Consider the following 19,457-nt stretch of genomic DNA (forward strand, 5'->3'; position numbering starts at 1 on the left):
CAGCGACCCTCGGCCCGGGCCGCCCGGTGGCCCCGCCCCCGCGCCGCGCGGTGGAGGCGGCCGCGCCGACTTCCGCTTCCGGCCGCCGCTGCCGCCACCGCCGCCGCCGCCGCTGCCGCTGCTGCTGCTGTGGCCGCGGGCCGGCGGCTGGCGCTGCGCTCGCTCCCGGGCCTCGCCGCCTGGCCTGGCCGCTCCTCGCGGGCGTCCCGACCCCGCTCCCGGCGATGGTGCTGCCCGAGCGCGCGTCTGTCCCCCGCCGCCGCTGACCCCGGCCCCCACCCCCCGCCCCATGGCCGCCTCGGCGCCGCCCCCACCGGACAAGCTGGAGGGAGGTGGCGGCCCCGCACCGCCCCCTGCGCCGCCCGGCACCGGGAGGAAGCAGGGCAAGGCCGGTGAGAGCGCCGAGGGGCTGGGCCCGCCGAGCACTCCAGGGGCCCGGGGCCGGGGGGCGGGGGGTGGTTCCGGGGGCCCGAAGGGAGGCTCGGGCGGGAGGGGTGGGGGTCTGGCGTCACGGATGGGGCACCCCGGAGCCCCGGGGGAGTCGGAGGGCATGTCTGTCGTTGAAGGGAGGAGGCGGCCGAGAGTGCGGTCGCGCGGCGTGTCTCGTGTGGTACCTTTGTTCGTACCGAGTCTGGGAGCGGGCGCCTGTCCGAGTTGGAGGAGCCCCTCCGGGCGCGTCCGGGACCCTGGAGGTGGGGCAGCCCCGGGGAAACGCGTTTGTGTGTGCCCTGTGCTGCGCTTCCAGGTCTGCAGATGAAGAGCCCGGAGAAGAAGCGGAGGAAGTCCAGTACGCAGGTGGGTGGTGCCGCCCCCCGTGCGCGCACCTGCCTGGGGTGCGGGGAGCACGGCGGCTCCGAGGCTCGCCCCGTCCCTCCGCTTCCTCACCGATGGGGGGTGGGCGCCGGGGGGCCGCCGATCTTCCCGGTCCGGCCAGCGGGCTTCCTCGCCCTGCACGTTTCCTGTCCCGATTCCCTCCTGGCAGGCGACACCTCCCCCTTACCGAGGTGTGTTCGGTGACTTCTCCGGCCCTCTGTGCTCCTGACGCTTTGACGGTTTGGGGAGATAGGCACCGTCCCTGTTTTACAGAGGAGGGATCCGCGGCCTTAAAAAGCGGAACACCCGCCTAGGGGTCTCGAGCTTACCGGCTGTCAGAGCGAGGACTCAGCCCGGTTCTGTTGCTCTGTTACAGTCTGAGGTCTGTCCCCATTTACATCTGAGCTGGCCGTCTGGAACGTCCAGAACACGCGGTTTTCGCTGCCCTCCTGTGGTTTTGTGGCTGTGCGCTTCCCTCTGTGACCCTCCTTCCCTCACCTGTTCCCCACTAGGGCCCTGCATACTCACATCTGACGGAGTTCGCACCACCCCCGACTCCCATGGTGGACCACCTGGTTGCATCCAACCCTTTTGAGGATGACTTTGGAGCCCCTAAGGTGGGGGGTGCAGCCCCTCCATTCCTGGGCAGTCCTGTCCCCTTTGGAGGCTTCCGTGTACAGGGGGGCATGGCAGGCCAGGTACCCCCAGGCTATGGCACTGGGGGTGGAGGGGGCCCCCAGCCTCTTCGTCGACAGCCCCCCCCTTTTCCTCCCAACCCTATGGGCCCTGCTTTCAACATGCCGCCCCAGGGCCCTGGCTACCCACCCCCAGGCAACATGAACTTTCCTAGCCAGCCCTTCAACCAGCCTCTGGGTCAGAACTTCAGCCCTCCTGGTGGGCAGATGATGCCAGGCCCAGTGGGGGGATTTGGGCCCATGATCTCACCTACCATGGGTCAACCTCCCAGAGGAGAGCTGGGCCCCCCTTCTCTTCCCCAACGCTTTACCCAGCCAGGAGCACCTTTTGGCCCGTCTCCTCTCCAGAGATCTGGTCCGGGGCTCCCCAGCCTGCCCCCCAACACAAGTCCCTTCCCTGGCCCAGACCCTGGCTTTCCTGGTCCCGGTGGTGAGGATGGGGGAAAGCCCTTGAATCCACCTGCTCCCACTGCCTTTCCCCAGGAGCCTCACTCAGGCTCCCCAGCTGCTGCTGTGAATGGGAATCAGCCCAGTTTCCCCCCAGATAGCAGTGGGCGGGGTGGGGGGCCCCCAGATGCCAACAGTCTGGCACCCCCCAGCAAGGTGGGTGGGGGCTCGGGGCCTCAGCCTCCCCCGGGCCTGGTGTATCCGTGCGGCGCCTGTCGCAGCGAGGTGAACGATGACCAGGACGCCATCCTGTGTGAGGCTTCCTGCCAGAAGTGGTTCCACCGCGAGTGCACCGGCATGACGGAGAGTGCCTACGGGCTGCTGACCACCGAGGCCTCTGCCGTCTGGGCTTGCGATCTCTGCCTCAAGACCAAGGAGATCCAGTCTGTGTACATCCGCGAGGGTGTGGGGCAGCTGGTGGCTGCTAACGATGGGTGACGCCAGCCCGGGGCGTGGTCTCCAAGTCTGGCTCTCGGTCCTTGTTTCCACTGGCTTCCCGTCCCCGTGGGGCAGAAACACAGTGGCTCCTGGGGCCAGAGAAGGAACCGAGGTGGGCAGGCAGAAGCGCCTGGATCACTCACCCTTCTGGAAACTACACGGACACGTTGAGATCCACAGAGATCCGGGGAACCAAAGCCCGTCTGAGTGTCTGAGTGTCTGGCGGCTCCAGTCCTGAAGGCCGAGGGGTGTGGCTGTGAGGGAAGGAGGATCTGGAGGGCAGGGGCCTCCCCCATGCCGGCCGCGATGCCGGCCGGCCACACCCCTCCCCGTGGCCTTGGTGTTTGGAGTGACCTGTTAAAGGGTTCTGGCTAGAGGAGTGGGTTCCCAGCCCTGCAGAAACCTCGTTGTGGGCCTTAGGAGACAGCTGTAGGGGATCGATGGGGAATCTCCCCTCGCTTCCTCCCAAGACCTACCTAAGTCCTACCCCCGTCAGAGAACCAAATAGCTTGAGAAAGCAGGAGAGCTGTTGGCTGGGGCGGTTTCTTGGTGATTCGGGGCTTCAAGACTGGGTAAGAGACGCTGTCCGGACCTGTGTGTCCCTCATACCAAAGCCACTGGCCCTTTCTCAGCCTCTCTTGGGCTTTTCCCCCAATGACCATATTTTTGCCAAAAATTGGGCTTTGCGGTCTAACGGATCAGGATATTTGAAGTTTAGACTGCCCTGGATCAGGGACCCTGCTCGCCCGGCCCTCCCCGCCTCGCCCGTTTGTTCCGTGGTCCTGGCAGCGCGGCCATGGCGCTGGTCTCGCGCTTTTGGCGTCTGTATTCCTCCGCCTCCCTGGCTCGAAGGAAAGCTTGGACGGGCACAGACCACTTATACCTCATCTGATAGAAGGATCTCTGTCCCCGCGTGGGTAAGGGAGGTGGCGGGCCGGTCACTGCGGTGGTCCTGAGATGCAGTCCAGAGACTGGTGTTTTGCTTCTCTTTCCCTGCCTTTCTGTGTATCTGCTGGGCCCGGGGGGTCTGGCAGTATCCCTTCGTTCCCAGAGGCCGGCACTGGGCTCTGTGTGTTCATATTTTACTTTTTTGCACCGCCTACCAGAGCTGGCCCTGCGCCCACGGAGGAGCCCCGCGCCGCGGTTCCCTGCGGTTGGAGGGCACGTTCCTCGGTGGGGCGGGGAAGGCAGGCACGGTTGTGGCCCGGAGAAGCGCCCCAGGTCCCCTCCGAAGACTTAGCGAGCGTACTGCAGAACGCATTTGCCTGCCCAGGTGGGCAGCAGCCTCGAGGCGGTGGGAAAGAGGGGAGGGGGTTCTGGGCTTCTCTCTTCCAGTGTCTGACCCCCCCCCCCCTTGTGTTGTGTTTGTGGTTCTGTTGCCCTCCATCTGTTGCTATTTTTGTGATGTCTTCCTCCCCTGCCTCCCATCTCTGCCTTTTGTAAGTGGCTTCTGGGGGACGGGGTCTGCTCAATTCTCTCCCTTTCCAGTACTTTTTGGAAGGAAGGGGGGGGTGGCAGATATGTGGTGATGGGGTTTTTTTTGTACCGTTGGGTTAATAAAAAGACTTGAAAACGCAGACAAGGACTCCTTGCTCTTTCTGGGCACAAAGGTTGGAGTGAACCGCAAACCCCGGGGGGAAGGCTTGCGGGGGGCGGATGGGTATGTGGCCCAGGGTTCCTGGCAGCGGGACTGGCAGCGAGATTGAGGGCCCCGAGCTGATCTTAGTCGCAGTCCTTAGTCCTTCCTAGTCGAGGAGCCGAGGGACGCCCGAGCGCGCCACCCCTCCCTCTGCGTCCCCGCCCGGAGAACGTGTTTCTTTTCTGGGCACATTCCTGGGCCAGGCGGGCAGCCAGCGCCTCGGGGACGGAGACCAGTGCCGTTCAGTGCTTCTAGGCTCAGCGCTCCCTCCCGCACCCCGGCCGGCGCTCGCGGTCCCGCGGAGCGGGAAGCGGCGGCCCCGGGCTAGCAGACTCCATCGGGGGGCGCCTCCGCTCCCCTGTGGCACGAGTAGCCGTGGAACCCTCCCTCGGCACCCGGGCCGGCGGAGAACGGCCGGAGAGCTATTTCCAACCCTCAGCGCGCCGTGTCCCCTCCCCCACCCTGCAGCTGTGTCCGTCCGTCCTAGGGTCGACCTTGCCCCTCGCCCCTGCTGCCTCGGGAGGTGCCGCCCTCCGCCTTCCAGCGGCGGCTCTTCCCCGGAGAAGCTGTCTAGACGCCGGGAAGAGGGGAGGTCGTCCCTCACGCCGCTCGCCCCGGGAGGGGGCGGGGGTGCGGGACCCCAGCAGGCCCCCCTCTCTGCCCGGCCTCCCAACTCCAGATCTTATTGGCCCGAAGTTTCCGCCCCCTCAGGGACGCCGGCCTCCCATTGGCCGGTCCCGGTCACGTGGTCCCGCCTCCCTCCCTCCCTCCCTCCCTCCGGGGACTGGAAACCCCGGGCGGCAGCAACAGGTCCCGGCGGGTCGCAAGGCGCGGTCAGGTGAGGCCCTACCGGGCTGGGGGTCCCCGGACCCCCGCAGGGCGCGGACGCGCAGCCGGGCGTGCGCTCCGCCGGAGACCGGGCGCTGCGTGTCGCCGCGGGGCCGGCGCGGGGGGCGCCCCGGGCGTCCGTCCCCGAGACGGAGTTGGCGCTGGGGCCCCGGGCAGGCTCCTGCTGCGCCGCGGTGCCCGCCTTAGAGGGCTGGGGGGCGGCTCCTGGACGCGCCGAGCTGAGCGAGTCGGAGGGGCAAGGCCCCCCTTCAGCTGCGGTTTCCACACCGCAGAAGGGCCGGACGCGCCTGGAAGTGTGTTTGGGCCGGACCCTGCCCGCCTGCGAGTGCGGAGGGGTGGCGGCGGGGAGCGGCGGGGGACTTCCTAATAAGGCCCAGCGACGCTGGCGGGGGAGAGCGGGGCTCCCCGGTGGCGTCTGGGATGAGCTCCGCCGGGGGAGAGAGGTGCCCGAGTGGGAGGCCCCGAGTGCGGGGGGTTCCGGACTGTCTCCTCTCGGGTCTCCCGAGCGTCCGTCTTGTTGACCCAGATATCGGGGCTGGTTTCCGTGGAGATGGCGGGTCTGACATCACCCTGGTTGCCATGGCGCCTGGTTCTGGAGGACCGGAGCAGGCTGTACACAGCCAGGGATAAACGGGGACTTCAGCCCAAGCTGCCGGCACTTCCTTCCTGCCACCACCTGTTAGCAGTCACACGCAGCAGCTGGGGACAGGGGACTATGACAGCCCAGTGCGTGGGGGGGCCGCCGCTCTGGGGACGCTGCAAAAGCTGGCCGGGGTGTCCTGGGGATGCTGCTTGTGCCAGGGACGCATGGGCGTGGGGAAGACACCGTGAGTGTCTGTCCCAGCTGTGGATCCCAAGGGGCTGCAGGTCGTTCAGGCTGCGTGGGGGTCTCGCCCTAGCTCAGACAGAAGGGGGCCGAGAGGGGGAGTCCTACTGCCAGACTTCTTCCCAAGCCCACCTTCCCTTCCCGGGTTTGCTGTCAGCCCTTTCCACTTGCCGACCTTTTGGCCCCACAGGAAACAGCCACTTATCATCTGGAGGATTAGGTCCAAGACTGGGGGCTCGGCTCCTCTGCCCCTCCTGTCTCATGCTGGGTCCTAGCTGCAGCTCCCAGCCGGAGGCGACAGTCCTGGGCCCAAGTGATGACAGGATAGGTCTCCCTCCTCTTAGCCGTCTTTGCATCAGGCTTTGGAAGCTGGAGCCACTTCCCAGCCCGCCCGGCCAGGGCAGAGTGGATTATCGAACGGTTGGCCCACAGCTCTGCTGTCTGTTGCTTTGCAAACTGTGAAGTCTTTATAACGGAGAGCGGTCACGAGAACCTCTCCCTGTGGCCTTCACATGCCCCAAGGTGACACTCTGCCCATCACAGAGCACGGAAAGAATCTGGGAAGGAGAGTCAGCATGACAAGGAGCCTTACTAAGGGTCCCCATGGACGGGTCTGCCGGCTCTTCTCAGGCCTGGCGGCCGTGAGGACCATCGGGGAGGTTTTAAAAAGGACCCAGGCCCAGTTGGGTCAGACTCCCGGGTGATTCTGGCGGGTGCCAGCGCTGGGGGTCCCCGAACCAGACTGCGCGAAGGGCTGAGGCTGGGCGGGAGTCCTGTCTTCTGCGCCCCCATGGGGGAGGGGGTGATGGTGGGAGAGTCTGGGATGGTTATTTTCTCCCTCCTCTCATCAGCTGCCCGTCCTCGGCAAGGTCAAGTTAGCCAGCCTGTGTGGCCTTCATCTTCCCTGACTAACCCAAGGGCCCTGGCCAGGTCACCCCCAGAGCCTCTCCGGGCATGTGTTTTGACCTTTTGGAGTGGCCCTGCTGGTCTGTGGGAAAGGGGACCTTCTCTGTGGCTGTGGGTAGGTTTTGATGGGCAAGGCTGGTACTGCCCAGAACAGTGGAGGTTAGGGTTAGAAGGGTTGGTTCTGGAAGCTGCTGCCCAGCCCTGAGGACCCGGCCCAGACTGCCCTCTGCATCCTGCCTTTGCCGAAGGGAACTGGCGTCCTGAAGAGTGCTTTTCTCTGCAGGTGGCGGCGGCAGCTTCGGGGACGCCAGCAAGCATGGCTTCCTGCCCAGACTCTGACAACAGCTGGGTGCTGGCTGGCTCCGAGGTAGGGAGAGCAGGCCTGGGAACCCACAGAAGAGAGGTGCTGGCAGGCCTGGGCTGCTCCCTGGGTCTGTGCCCTTCCTTGGTGCCCACGGTCACCTGTGTCACCTCCTTCAGGCTGCCAGGGGAGGGGACTCCAGGGCCAGGAGGACAGAGATGGGGCCCCAAGAGTCAAGTGGTGGGGCTTGGACTGGGCCTTGAAAGAAGGGTACCATGGGGTCAGCTGCAAGAAGTAGGGGGCTGGTGTGAGCAGAGGGCCTGGGGCAACAACAGGAAAGCCATTTTGGGGGAGACTGAGGCAGTCCATGGAGTGAGGTGGAGATGTAGGCTAGATTGTGCTGGAATGAAGCAGGGGGCAGAGCCTGGGAACCTCTACAGACCCAGGCACACGGGTGTCTTCCTGAGGGGTGGGTCATGGAACGGCTTTGGGTCAGAGGGACTTGGATGGTCATTGCCCTGGACAGAGCCCCCCCCTCCCCCCTGGGTGAGGTGAAGAGGGGACTGTTCTGAACATCTGCAGCACAGCTGGCGGCTGTGGACGCCTGTGTCCCCAAAGCCACTGAGAAGAGAGAAGGACGTCATCAAGGGTCCCAGCCCTGGCTACTTGGTGTGTCAGGCCCTGCTGGAAGGGGCGGAGGGGACAAGGGGCAGAGGGGAGGGAGGAGGCTGGGCTCCGGGAGCTGCTGGGCCAGGACCCAGGGCCTGGGGCACAGCGGGGGAGGAGAGGGGCGGACCCTGTCATCTGTCCGATGCACTTGCCTCCTGTTGGGTATCTTTGTTAATCGAGGGGCATTTACCTCCGGGTCCTCCCCTGTAGCAGCGGGGGCGTGGCTCCTGATGTGCCTGGCAGGCCGTGAGAGAAGACTGGTTTGAAAATGGCCAAGAACGTACTCAGATGGAGAACAGAGGGGTGGCGGAAGCTTGGGCAGGGGAGCGGTTGGCAAGCTGCCGAGCAGGGGTGTGCAGGGAGGGGAGCGGGGGTGGGGCTGGGGCGGGGCTGCAGGAGAGGGCTGTGTGGGGCAGAGGGAGAAGCCTGAGAGATGACCTAGACCCGGTGGTGTGAGCAGCTGCAGAGAAGCCCGAGGGGGGCGTGTGGTGACCCTTAGTCCCCAGGGGGCCGTCTTCCGCCTCCCGCCAGTCTCCAGGTTTCATTTGTGGGGAGGCGGGAGACCCAGGCTTCAGCTGGCTTCTTTGGGAGGGCGGGGGGCACCCGATGTGTGTGTGTGTGTGTGTGTGTGTGAGAGAGAGAGATGTGGGGGCACGTCCCAGCCCCTCCCCTCCCCACCAGCTTGCCTCTGCTCACGGAGGTTTTTGTGAGATGTGGGTGGGGGTCGCTGAGCGGTGTGGCAGGGTCCGGAGACCCCCAGCAGAGCCCCCCCCCCCCCCCCCCCCGCCATGGCCCTGGATCTGAGCTCTGCAGTGGCCTTCTGCCTGCGCCCCTTCCCCAGAGCCCGCCCGTGGAGACCCTGGGCCCGGAATCCGCGGCGGACACCGAATCAGCGCGAGCTCCCCGGGCACTCGGGAGCCCCTCCAAGGCGGCTGCGGAAGAGCCCACTGGAGCTGAGGAGGGAGGAGGTAACCGGGCTCCCCTGCGGGCGGGGGTCCCATTCCCTCAGGGGAAGGGCGTTGGTTCGTCTGATTTCCGGGGTTAGTGGTGGTCTGAAGCCTTCCTGCCCCCACCCGGCCTGGCGTGTTCCTGCCCCTCCAGCTCTGCAGGGCTTGCGGCAGCCAGGGCTGTGTAGGGAGTTCACTTGGGGGGCGGTGGCGTGTCTCCTGGACTTTTTCTTCCACCACAGAGACCGAGACCGTCTTCCGGTCTGGGGAAAGCTCCCAGTCTGGGCCCATTCTGCCAGCGAAGACTGCGGCCGAGGTGAGGACCCTCATCGGGTTGGGGGGCGGTGGGTACGGTCCAGAGTGCTTATGGCCCTGTCTGCTCAGGGGGACCAGGAAGACGATGGCTGTGCTGGGGGGCCCCCTGGCCTCGGAGACACGCCGGTCCAGGGAGACTCGGACGAGGGCCCTGGGGTGGCAGGCCTGGGACTGGACACAGAGGACTCGGAGGGTCAGAGCCCCCCAGGAAACCTGCCTTCATCGCCCAACATAGGTGAGATGTGCCCCTCTTTACTCTCCTTCTGGAAGGAACGAGCAGGCTCCGGGGAGGGAGTGCTCACTGGAGGGCTCGCCGCCGAGCAGGGCTGTGGTCCGGGCCCTGGCACTGAGCAGCTGGGGGTCTCCTTACGCTGTGTCTGAGACTCCTCCTCCTTACCCCCGAGGACGCCGAGGCTCAGAGAGGTTACGTGATGCAGCCAAGGTCACCTAGCAGGGAAGTGGCAGGGCCCGGGTCTTCCCCTCGTCCGGGGCTGCTTCTCTTCCAGCCCCTTGGTTCAGCTCTCGCCCCCCATGAGTCTCCATCCTGTGTCCAGAGATGAGAGAGGGAGGGAGCTGCATGGCCTGGGCAAGAGAGGCTGCAGGCTGTCTTGTCTGAGCCAAATGCAAGTCAGACCAAGAGAGCAGGAGGCTGAGGTGGGATCACTGTGCACCCTCAGGGGGGAGGGGGTTTAGTCCCGGAATGGGTGGAGGGAAGGGCTGAGGGGAGCACTGCTGGGGAGGGGTTCACACTGGAGGGGATGTTCCAGGCTCTGGGTCGGTAGGGTTGGAGGAACAGAAGGTTCCAGGCCAAGGCTGTAGCATCCACTGTGGGATGAGGCCACCTGTCCTGTGCTAAGGAGATGGGGCCCAGGACAGCGTGTGTGACTCTGAAGGGTGACAGGTAGAGGGAGAGGCCGGGGCCCTGGAGGGGACAAGTGCAAAGACCAGGGGCGGGCAGATTCGAGGCACGTGATGCTGAATTATCTGGGTGTGGGGCGCGCGCAGGGGGTAGGGCGCAGGCAGCCGGATGGCAGCAGGGGTGCTTCTCCGAACGGGCGCGGGGTGCGATGGGCCCCCAAAGAGACCAGCGTGGAGGGCAGTGCGCTGAGTTTGGTCCCTGGGGGGCGGCAGGCAGGAGTGGCTGGCCGGTCAGTCGTACAGGTCAGGGGCTACAGACTGGGGAGCGTGGGGGTGACATGGTGCGGTGGGGTGGCCGGTCCCCCGAGCACCCTCACCGTCAGGCCAGGAAGAGCGGGGCGGCCCCCGAGCTGTGAGGGAGTTGGTGGGAGGCTCGTGTGGGCAGAAGGAGGCTGCGCCATGCAGAGTGGCTCCCTGGGTTTGCAGACGGAAGGGCCCGTGTCCCGCTCTCGGCTGCCCAGGTGCACGGGGACCCGGGGTCCCCACGTGTCCTTGTGGGTGGCCTCGGCCCGTGTCCTGTTCTCCGGTTGCCTCCCTGCCTCGTCCCGGTCCCTTCCTCCAGCTCGGCCCAGGGAGGAGGCCCGAGGCTCCAGCAGCGAGGACGACACCGAAGTGGACGTGGAAGGTCTGCGGAGACGGCGGGGGCGGGGCCGGGAGCCTCGCGCTGCTCAGCCCGCGGGGCCCCTGCGCGAGGGCCAGGCCGGAGGCGAGGGTGCGGCCTGGGAGCTGGGCGTCTCCCTCAACGTGTGTGTCCTTGGGGCCCTGGTGATGCTGGGGCTAGGAACCCTCCTCTTCTCCGGTGAGTGGGACCTCACCTGCGGGCTCCTGGGGCCCCGTCTGGCCTCCCCGTCGCCCCCGTCCCCTCACCAAGCTCTCCGTGTCTGTTCTCAGGTGCCCTGACAGAGTCAGACAGTGGTGAGTGGGGACGGGGCCTGGCTTGTCCGAGGGAGGCCTGAGGGAGGCTGCGGGGGGCAGTCAGTGACCCTTGGGCTGCTGGTGCTGATCCTGGGCCCCTTCCCTGCCGGCCCTCTCAGCCGTGGGCTCCAGGTCCGGGGCAGGAGGGCACGCACGCGTGTGTGTATGTGAGAGTGGGCGGGAGGGGGTGTCTGGTGTACGCAGAGGCCAATTCTGGATGTGGCTTTCCTGCAGGGCCCGCGGAGGAAGTAGACCTGCAGGTCTTCCCGGACACGGGGCTGGACACGGAGGTGCGGGACTCCGCAGGGCATGGGCAGGTCGGCTTCCTGGGCCCAGAGCTAAGCAGGGCCTGCCAGGGAGACCACAGGCCATGGGGCAGGAGGGTCATTGTCTCCCTTGCCCTCAGGATGGGGCCCCGGGACCGGCGGACAGCATTCCCAGCCTACAGAGCATGGGGGCACTGCTGGACAGGCTCGCCAAGGAGAACCAGGATGTGCGGCTGCTGCAGGCCCGGCTGCAGGTTCGTGCGCAGGGCCCTCCCCCGGCCAGGGGCTGACCGTCTTCCCTCGGAGGAAGTCGTCTTTGTTACCCGCACCTTCCAACCAGAGAGTCTCATCCCTCCTGCTGCCGGGGCCCAGGCCGCATGCCTGGCAGCCCCCTTGGAGGTGGTGCTGCTTTGTTCGGGGCCATGGCAGCACCTGCGGGGACTCAGAGGGAAGGCTGAGCGGCCATCAGTTAATAGTGTCTGTTCTGGGTGGGGGAGGCGGGTCTCAGAAGGCTGATGGCAGGTGGGTCGAAGAGGGTCCTTCTAGAAGGATGCGGAAGCGGAGGTCCGGGACAGGATTTGGGGACTGCAGGCTCTGGTGCGGGTTGTGGCCGGCGGAGGAGGATCGAAGTCTCTGAGTGGCCACGCTCCTGGAGTGGATGGGGGGCGGCCCTGACGGGACCCCCCTGTGGCCCTGTCCACTCTAGGCCCAGAAGGAGGAGCTCCAGAGCCTGATGCAACAGCCCCGGGAGCTGGAGGAGGAGAACGCTGAGCTGCGGGGGGCCCTGCGGCGGGGCGAGGCGGCCCAGCGGGCCCTCGAGGCAGAGCTGCAGCAGCTGCGGGCCCGGCTGCAGGGGCTGGAGGGCGACTGCCTCCGCGGCCCAGATGGGGTGTGCCTCAGCTGGGGCCCGGGCTCTGCGCCAGCCGGGGCCGGGGCCACCGAGCAGCGAGGCCCCGGGGAGCGGGAGCGGGAGCCCGGCGCCGGCTTCCTGCAGCAGAAGCAGCGGCTGGAGGCCGAGGCCCAGGCGTTCCGGCGGGAGCTGGAGAGACAGCGGGAGCTGCTGGGGTCCGTGCGGCGGGACCTGGAGCAGAGCTTGAGGGACGTGGGCCGCGGGGACCCGGCACGTGCGGGCCTGACCGCGCTGGGCCACAGACTGGCCCGGAAGCTACAGGACCTGGAGAAATGGGGCCAGCACGCGGGGGTCCCTGCCAATGCCTCCGAGGCCCGCTTCCAGAGCTCCAGGGAAGGGGGCGGAAAGGAGAAGTGGCGGGATGGGCGGGGGGCCCGGAGCACCGAGCCCTGGAAGCACAGGAAGGACGGCCGCGAGGGAAGGAAGAGCCGGGGGGGCGAGGAGGACAGGGAGGCCGCGGGGAGGGCCGAGGAGCGGGGCGGGAAGAAGGACGGCCAGCGGCAGGGCCCCGGGGCGCCCCCGAAGAGGAGTGGGGGCCTGTACCCCCCCGCGGGGCGGCAGGAGCACCTTCCGTGGAAGGAGGGGGCTAAAGGCCGGCGGGACCCCCTGAGCCTGTGGGCAGAGCTGTCGAGGCACAAGTACCGGCCGCCCCAGGGCTGCTCGGGTGTGCCTGAGTGTGCCCGGCAGGAGGGCCTGGCCTTCGGTGTGGAGCTGGCCCCCGTGCGGCAGGAGGAGCTGGCCTCCCTGCTGAGGACTTACCTGGCTCGCCTGCCCTGGGCTGGCCCCCTGACCGAGCAGCTGCCCCTCTCACCTGCTTACTTCAGCGAGGACGGCATCTTCCGCCACGACCGCCTCCGCTTCCGGGACTTTGTGGATGCCTTGGAGGACAGCCTGGAGGAGGTGGCTGTGAGGCAGACGGGGGATGACGATGAGGTGGATGACTTTGAGCGTTTCATCATCAGCCACTTCTTTGGAGACGCAGCGCTGAAGAAGAGGTGGGCGGCCGGGCCCAGGGGAGGGGGACAGGGTGTCTGAAGGAGCAGGGGCCCTGAGGAGGGGTCTTCATTGGAGTCGCTTTTAGTTTGTAGCTGGCTACCCATGGGGCGGCGTCCACAGACTTGCCTGCCTTCCGGGAGGTCGGGAGCCGCCCAAGCTCACCCCATAGTGGTCTGGGCGGCCCCTCTTGGGCTGGGGAGACTTTTCCTCCGGGGTGTTCTGTCCTGTTCTGTTCTTGCCTTCCTGGCGCCCTGACTTCACGCAGAGGTAGCCTTCTGGCTCCTGTGTTGGCTGTCTCCAGAGGAACAGGGTCCCCCCTTCCCAGGAGCTCTGTCTCACTGTGTGGCCTCATCCTCTAAAGCTGTCTTCCTGCCCCCACCCCGTGTCTCCCGACAGGTCTGGGAAGAAGGAGAGGCCCTTGCGGAGCCCGGGGAGGGGCTGAGGCCTGGCGTCCCCTGGTCCCAGGGACCACGCTCTCCTCTGGCTCCAAGGGGAGCAGAATCACTCAGCACTGAGGCCACTTCTGCAGGAGAAGGCCTTAGCTGGCTTGGCCTTGCTGTCTATGCAAATGTGTGCAAATGCGGGGGCGTGACAGCCCGAGCAGGTTGGGGGGGTGTGTGTGACGGAATGCTCATTCTGCAGCCACAGCTTTTACCCTTGCGCGTGTGCCCCCCACAGCGGGCCCCCTGGCTCCATGCACGGACCCCAGTCCCCGGGATGGGGGCCCAGCACTAGGGCTTTCCCTGGAGTGTCGTTAGACTTGAAGCAGCCACCCCGGGGGGGGGGGGGGGGGGGTGGTGGAGTCCCCTCTTTACCTGTGCTGCTCACGTGGCAGCACCTCCCGTGCGCACTGAAGGAGCTGCGGGTGGGGGTGGTGTCCGAGCACAGGGGCCCCGCACCCGCCTTGTCCCCCACGCCACCCTCCCAGCCACCCCGGGACCGGGGCTGGAACTCCCCATTTCTGCTCGCAGCCTTGGGGCCCCTGCGAGATGGAGAAGATGACCATGGGTTTCGGGGTGTGAGCCTGCGGCTGTTTGATCTCGGGCCGGCTCATTCCGGGGAGCCTTGGGTTTCCGAGGCTCAAAACGGGCCTGGACGGCCGCGGAGAGACTAAATAAAGCGGCGGAAGCTCGATGCCTGCTCCGTGTCCTGCGCGCCGAAGCGGTCCGTCTCCGGGGCTCGGAGGAGGGGGCGCGGGGGCGCGGGGTGGCCGCTAGGTGGCGCCCCGGCTCCGGGTTGGGCGCAGACCCCGCCGGCCCCGCCGCGGGCGGCCGCTCCCGCAGACCCAGGCCGCAGACCCCGCTGGGCTCGTCCATCCTGGCGGGGCTCCTTGATTGCCCTGGACATGCCCCGCGCGCGCGTGTAGGGGCAGAATGACGCGGTGTGGCCGCGGGCAGGGGAGAGCGCAGGTCCAGGCGGGGCTGGGGTGGACGGCGGGAGTTGGGGGGCGGGGCCGCGTAGTGAGGTCTGGGGGGTGTGGGGCGGTGGAAGGCCGGCGTCGGTGGAGCCTTCTGGGTCAGGAGGGACTCGAGGAAGTCCCCCGGCCTCGGCAGGGGGTCAGTGACTGGGGCCCGGGTCTTCAGGAAACGGGCCTTCTGGAGGGGCCTTGGGAGGATGCTGGCTAGGCTGGCCCAAGGGCCTGGATTGGGACCCCCACGAGGAGGTCTGTGTTCGCCTGTTCGAGTCCCCCGTCTTCCGCAGGTGCTCAGAGTCTGCGCGGGCTCCAGTCGGCCAGTCAGCTTGGGTTTCCGCGGCTGGGATTCCGGCCAGAAGGGAGGCCACTTTCCTCATCCCCGGGAGGGGGCACAGCCTGGCCTCCTCAGGTCCTCCTGGGCCGGTTCCTTCATCTGCATGACAAAGTCAGGGAGGCTGGGAAGAGCCCCCAAGCCCCGCTTCTTACCGGCTCCTTAGGGAGTGGCCGTGCTGAGCTGGCCATCTCAGGGACTGTCCAGTCAGTGCGACAAGGAGAGCCATGAACCCAAGGGGTCTGCCGGGGAGCCCAGGACAGCAGGGCCAGTGGCCGCTGGCTATCCCGTCCCTGGGCTGAGCTGGGTAGGTGATGCTCACAGCACGGGTCATAGGTCATAGGTCAGCAGGCCCCTGTCAGCCCCCAGCCCGTGCACCCGTGGCAGCACTGGGAACCAGCGAACCCCGGATCCAGGTCTGCAAGTGAATGTGGGCCAAGGGAGGGTAGAGCTGGGTGGCAGCACTCCCCACCCCAACACACACACACATACACACACACTTCCACACTCACTCACACACACCGATAATCTGTCCTGAGGGCGGGGGGGGGGCGCCCTGGGGACAGGCCCACTGGACTCTGCTGCCCAGCCCTGCTTGGCCTTCCAGACTCTGGCCTGGACCTTCCCGTTTAAGTGTTTGGCTTTTCTGCCTTTTCTCTAAGAAACCCCCAGCTCAGAGCTTGGCTCCAGGGCCGGGGGGCAACTTGGGGGAGTTACTCAAGTCGGGGGTGTCTCTCTTGGGTCTTCTGCTCTCAGTAGAAACATTCTACTTCCTTTGGCCTATCCCCATGTCCCTCTGTCCCCCGGTCTGACCTCCCTCTCCCTGTTCCTCACTGTCCAGCCTCGCTCCTTCCTGGGCTCCTCGAGGTCCTGCCCCTCCCCGGGGGCCCTCAGCCTGGCCTTCCCTCGCCAGTGCCCCCTCCGGCCCTTACCACCCTTGGGATCTCCCCGTCTCTGCCTGCCGCCCCAGGTCCCCAGGCCCCAGTCTCTCCCTACTGCCTCCCACTCCCACCCCTCCTAGGGGATGGGGGGTGCATGTGAGACTGTGGTGGTGAGTGGACTTTGGGCCTGTATAACCCCCATGAGCTCCTTGAAGGTCAAAGCCATGTGTTCCCCCTGAGAACCTCTCCCAGCCACCCCCCGCCCCGCCCCCATGGGCCCAACCCTGGCCTGGCTGGCTGTCACCTTGGGAACCTGCCAGGGTCACCTTGATGCAGGGATGTCCCCCCATCAGGCTTGTTCTGGACCACAAGTGTTCTTGGCCCTTTCACACGTCACCTTCTTTGCGGGTCAGGTAGGGATGCTGCAGGGTGGCCGCTGGGCCTAAACCCAAACAGCAACAGGGCCCTCCCTCCCAGCTGACCCCTCAGCTGTCTGAGCCACAGAAGCCCCTGTTCACCTGCTTTCCTGCACAGCTGTCTGAGCCCTCTGCCCCCAGCCTCGTGGAAGGTCATGGCCCATCTCTCTGGTAAGCCTTGGCTGCCGCAGTAGGCCCTGCCCCAGTCACTGGTTCTTTACTCCGGGCCACATGGAGGCCCAGACCGCCCAGGTCTCTCCTAACTAGTCCTTGGGGCAGAGCAGGCTCTGAGGTCAGAACACCGAGGCGCCCCCACCCCCCAACCTGTGGGCCTCCGGTGAGGCGCTCCTCCCTGCTTTGGGGCTCAGCTTTCCCAGCAGTAAAGCGGAGACTGTGAGTAACACCCCAGAGGTTGTCCCAAGGGGGAAATCAGTCACTACAGACAAGCAGGAAACGGTTCAAACAGTAGCCATCACAAAGAGTCATTTTCTTGGTTTAGCCAAGCTCTAAGCGGGGAGCTGGGGGCTCTGAGAGGAGAAAGGGCTGGTTCCCGAAACACAGGGCGGAGCCGGCCGGTGGGAGGAGCTCTTGCCTCCAGCTCCGCGCTGCCGCTGTGCAGACCCAGGCCCTGAGGCTAGCCGGATTAGTCCGACAAGCAGAACCGCACCGCTCCACCGGGTCCTCTGCACCCGCCACCGGGAGGACTTGGCCTAGCGACCAGGAGGAACTGGGAGGGATTACAGGATTTGCGACGGGGGAGGGGGCCTCAAACCCGACAGCGGTCAGGCCCGAGGGAGGGGGAAAGCCCTCTGGCCGGATGGCTAAGGGGACGGGTCAGGATTCTCCCCCCACAGACCCACAGCAAGGCTGCCGGAGGAGCTTTGGGGGGGGGGGAGGTTGCTACCGAGGGCACTGGGGCAGGATGCCTGTGTGAGGGAAGGTGTGCTCGGGCCTGCGTGCGGGCAGCCAGGACAGAAGGGACCAGCTGAGAAACTGGGAAGTGTCCGCCAACAGCCCAGGAGCGAGGTGACACGGGCCTGACTTGGAGCATGCAACGGACTGGGGACTGGACGAGCCTTGAGTGGGCCCAGGCCGGGGCACCTGCAGGGGGGGTCAAGGACTCCAGGTTTCCGGCCTTGGGACAGGTGGGTGACCACGCTCCCCTGCACCCCTGCAGCGCTGGGAAAGGAGGTGCTGGTGTTGCAGTGGGGCGGAGAGGAGAGGGCAGCGGGGCTGGACTCCGCAGGATGAGGGGGAGGGAGCGCGCCGGCCTCTGGGCTTGTCACCCACGACTCCAGACACGTGGGTGCCCCCCTCCCCGTTCCCTCCAAGGCAGGGCCCCGCTGGAGAAGTCAGACGCTTAACCTTACAGAGCCCAAGGGGAGTGACCTCCAAGGTCGGCTCTGAGACCCTGGCCACCATCAGAGGGACAGCTGTCAGGTTGGCGCAGGGCAGGCGGGAACTGAAACCAGGTGCCATGGAGAGGTAAGCAACAGCCCCATTTGGAAGGCCCCGCACCCATGGGCCACACAGACTTCATGCTTGCCTCTGGAAGGGGGCCTCGGGCCATCACTGAGGCAGCCCGTGGCTGGGGGGGGGGAGGGCAGGGGCAGAAACCTTGGCATGAGGGCTTCCCAGCAACAGGATGCCCCCCTCGTTCCCCCTCGAGTGCATGGCTGTGGGCGCAGCAGGTCCCGGGGGCCCCAGGCTGGCGTCACCGCTGTGTTTGGGAAGCGAGAGTGGGGTGCTGGGGAGGAACGGGGGAGGCAGCTCCGGGGTGCCCGAGCCACGCAGACCCAGCTCCTCTGCTCATGGCTCCCGACTGAGGCCCGTCGGCCCGACCCCTAAATAAAATAAAAGCGAGCTTCTGTCACTAGAAGACCATGCAATGAAATCAAAAAAGGACTCTTTCGTGGCTGTGGGGTCAGTTCCCCACCTCCAAAGCTGAAATCAGTGCATAATCACCTAACAGAAGGACAAAAATGATTCTCTCAATCGGAAATCTTTAAAAATGTCTTGTTTAGGGGTGCCGGGGCGGCTCGGCAGGTGAAGCATCCGCCTTCGGCTCAGGTTGTGATCCCACGGTCCTGGGATGGAGCCCCACGGGTCTCCCTCTGTCTCTGCCTGCACTCTCTCCCTCCCTCTTTTTCGGTGTCAAATAAATAAATACAATCTTAAAAAAATATGGTCTGCCTTCTTAGTGAGGGGTGACTCCCAGGTGTAAGGGTGTTGTCATCGGAGGCGGGCCCTGGCCTCTTCAAGCCTCGTCTTCCGGAACCTGCAGGAGGCTGCGTGGGCTGGCGTCCATCCAGAACTCGGGCTGTGCCTTCCGGGCTCATGCTGCGTCTGCCTGACAATCCCGGTGGTCCCCTCTTCCCCGCCTCACCCTCCCCAGCCCCCAGCTGGTAAACCAGGCCTCCTACCCTAAGAGGAAGGCCTCACGTTTGTGCAGAACTGCACAGCTCGCAAACGCTTTTCATGTGAGTTCTCTTGGTGGTGGCGGGAAGGACGGGCTGGTGTGGCGAGGCCCGAATTTCAAGGGCTGTTGGTGTCTCTGCGAGGAAAACACCGCTTTGGGGACTAGGTGAGTGAGCAGCCTTAGAGAGCAGGGCGGCTCCGTGGGGGACAGAGCAGGCTGACCGGCTTCGGGGGACAAGGCCCAGCGTGTTCCAGGGGAGCCCGTGTCTGAGGCGAGGAGGAGGAAGAACCCTCTGGCCACCTGAGGTCAAGGGTCACCCTGCCTGCAATGAGGCCTCGGAGCCGAGGGCCAAGCTGCAGTGACGGAAGGAGTGCGGGGACTGCAGGCTGCCCGCACTGACCAGGGAAAAGGCCGCCCAGCCGGGTGGTTACGAGCCTTGCAGGAGCTGGAGTTTTCCGACTTGGGAAGGAGGGAGGCCTCCGACCCGAAGTCTGTGCTGCGGTAGGAGGGCTGGGGGCAGATAAACCCTCCATCTGAGAGGGCAGCGGGGGGGGGGGCACTGAGGCGACTCTGAGAGGCGGGGAGGGTGTTTCTCATGGGATCATCCGAGGGGAACTCCTGGGCGCTCCGCGCAGCGGGGATGGGAGAGAATCCGGTGGAGGAAGGACCCGCGGGGAGTCCCCAGTCCTTCCAGCGGGGGAGGAGGCTCTGCGCCTTCCGTGGGCCCCGACGTGCCTGCAGAGGACGCGCTGCATCCGGAACGACGGGACAAGGAGCGCCTGCCCCACTGCGCCGCGACTCTGCTGCAGCCCCGCAGCCCGCGATCTCGCCCACGGCCCGAGCGGGTCCGAGCTGGAAGGGAGCCCCACGGTGTGCAGCGCCGAGCCACGGACGAGCGCGGGGACCGCACGCTTGCTTCGAACCGGACCAAACACGGCACCTTCCAGGAGCCCGTTCTCTCCGCGTCCGGCCGCGCCCAGGCCCCGCCGGGCTTCTGAGCCCAGGACTCGGCGCGCCCGGGGCTCCCCGCCCACGCCCCCTTCTCTCCCCGACGGCCTTGGCCTTCGCGGCTCGCAGCAGCGGACAAGCGCAGACCAGCAGGCCGGCGGGTCCCAGCTCAGGGCGACGGCGCTCCACGCTCGGGGC

The 19,457-nt window shown here is 66.4% G+C and overlaps 2 protein-coding genes across 5 annotated transcripts; both read left to right on the forward strand.

The window, feature by feature from the left end:
- Positions 1 to 88: 88 nt before the first annotated feature.
- Positions 89 to 3,970, forward strand: PYGO2 (pygopus family PHD finger 2). Of its 2 annotated transcripts, XM_045086839.1 has the most exons (4): positions 376 to 392; positions 746 to 795; positions 1,087 to 1,195; positions 1,326 to 3,970. In XM_045086839.1, the coding sequence occupies exon 4, from the start codon at positions 1,374 to 1,376 to the stop codon at positions 2,391 to 2,393; it is 1,020 nt and encodes a 339-aa protein (XP_044942774.1). In that variant the 5' UTR covers positions 376 to 392; positions 746 to 795; positions 1,087 to 1,195; positions 1,326 to 1,373; the 3' UTR covers positions 2,394 to 3,970. The 2 variants fall into 2 exon arrangements, with proteins under 2 accessions (XP_044942773.1, XP_044942774.1); XM_045086838.1 differs by lacking the exon at positions 1,087 to 1,195 and having other exon boundaries at positions 89 to 392.
- An 804-nt stretch (positions 3,971 to 4,774) lies between these two features.
- Positions 4,775 to 13,984, forward strand: PBXIP1 (PBX homeobox interacting protein 1). Of its 3 annotated transcripts, none has more exons than XM_004778631.3 (11): positions 4,775 to 4,870; positions 6,897 to 6,980; positions 8,425 to 8,551; positions 8,773 to 8,846; positions 8,915 to 9,080; positions 10,326 to 10,562; positions 10,655 to 10,678; positions 10,913 to 10,995; positions 11,085 to 11,198; positions 11,651 to 12,849; positions 13,247 to 13,984. In XM_004778631.3, the coding sequence occupies exons 2-11, from the start codon at positions 6,930 to 6,932 to the stop codon at positions 13,290 to 13,292; spliced, it is 2,121 nt and encodes a 706-aa protein (XP_004778688.2). In that variant the 5' UTR covers positions 4,775 to 4,870; positions 6,897 to 6,929; the 3' UTR covers positions 13,293 to 13,984. The 3 variants fall into 3 exon arrangements, with proteins under 3 accessions (XP_004778688.2, XP_004778690.2, XP_004778689.2); XM_004778633.3 differs by having other exon boundaries at positions 10,913 to 10,968; XM_004778632.3 differs by having other exon boundaries at positions 8,924 to 9,080.
- The last annotated feature ends 5,473 nt before the right edge of the window (positions 13,985 to 19,457 follow it).

Source organism: Mustela putorius, unplaced genomic scaffold (assembly GCF_011764305.1).
Source record: "Mustela putorius furo isolate JIRA1106 unplaced genomic scaffold, ASM1176430v1.1 tig00000997_pilon_pilon_pilon, whole genome shotgun sequence".
In the NCBI taxonomy this organism is placed as follows: Eukaryota; Metazoa; Chordata; class Mammalia; order Carnivora; family Mustelidae; genus Mustela; species Mustela putorius.

Excerpts from the sequence above, each read along its gene's own strand:
- PBXIP1 (XM_004778631.3), top strand. The coding sequence starts at position 6,930 with ATGGCTTCCTGCCCAGACTCTGACAACAGCTGGGTGCTGGCTGGCTCC. Across the intron at positions 8,552-8,772 it reads TGGAGCTGAGGAGGGAGGAG|AGACCGAGACCGTCTTCCGG; the intron begins GTAACCGGGCTC and ends CTTCCACCACAG. Across the intron at positions 10,679-10,912 it reads CCTGACAGAGTCAGACAGTG|GGCCCGCGGAGGAAGTAGAC; the intron begins GTGAGTGGGGAC and ends GCTTTCCTGCAG.
- PYGO2 (XM_045086838.1), top strand. The coding sequence starts at position 290 with ATGGCCGCCTCGGCGCCGCCCCCACCGGACAAGCTGGAGGGAGGTGGC. Across the intron at positions 393-745 it reads GAGGAAGCAGGGCAAGGCCG|GTCTGCAGATGAAGAGCCCG; the intron begins GTGAGAGCGCCG and ends CTGCGCTTCCAG. Across the intron at positions 796-1,325 it reads GGAGGAAGTCCAGTACGCAG|GGCCCTGCATACTCACATCT; the intron begins GTGGGTGGTGCC and ends GTTCCCCACTAG.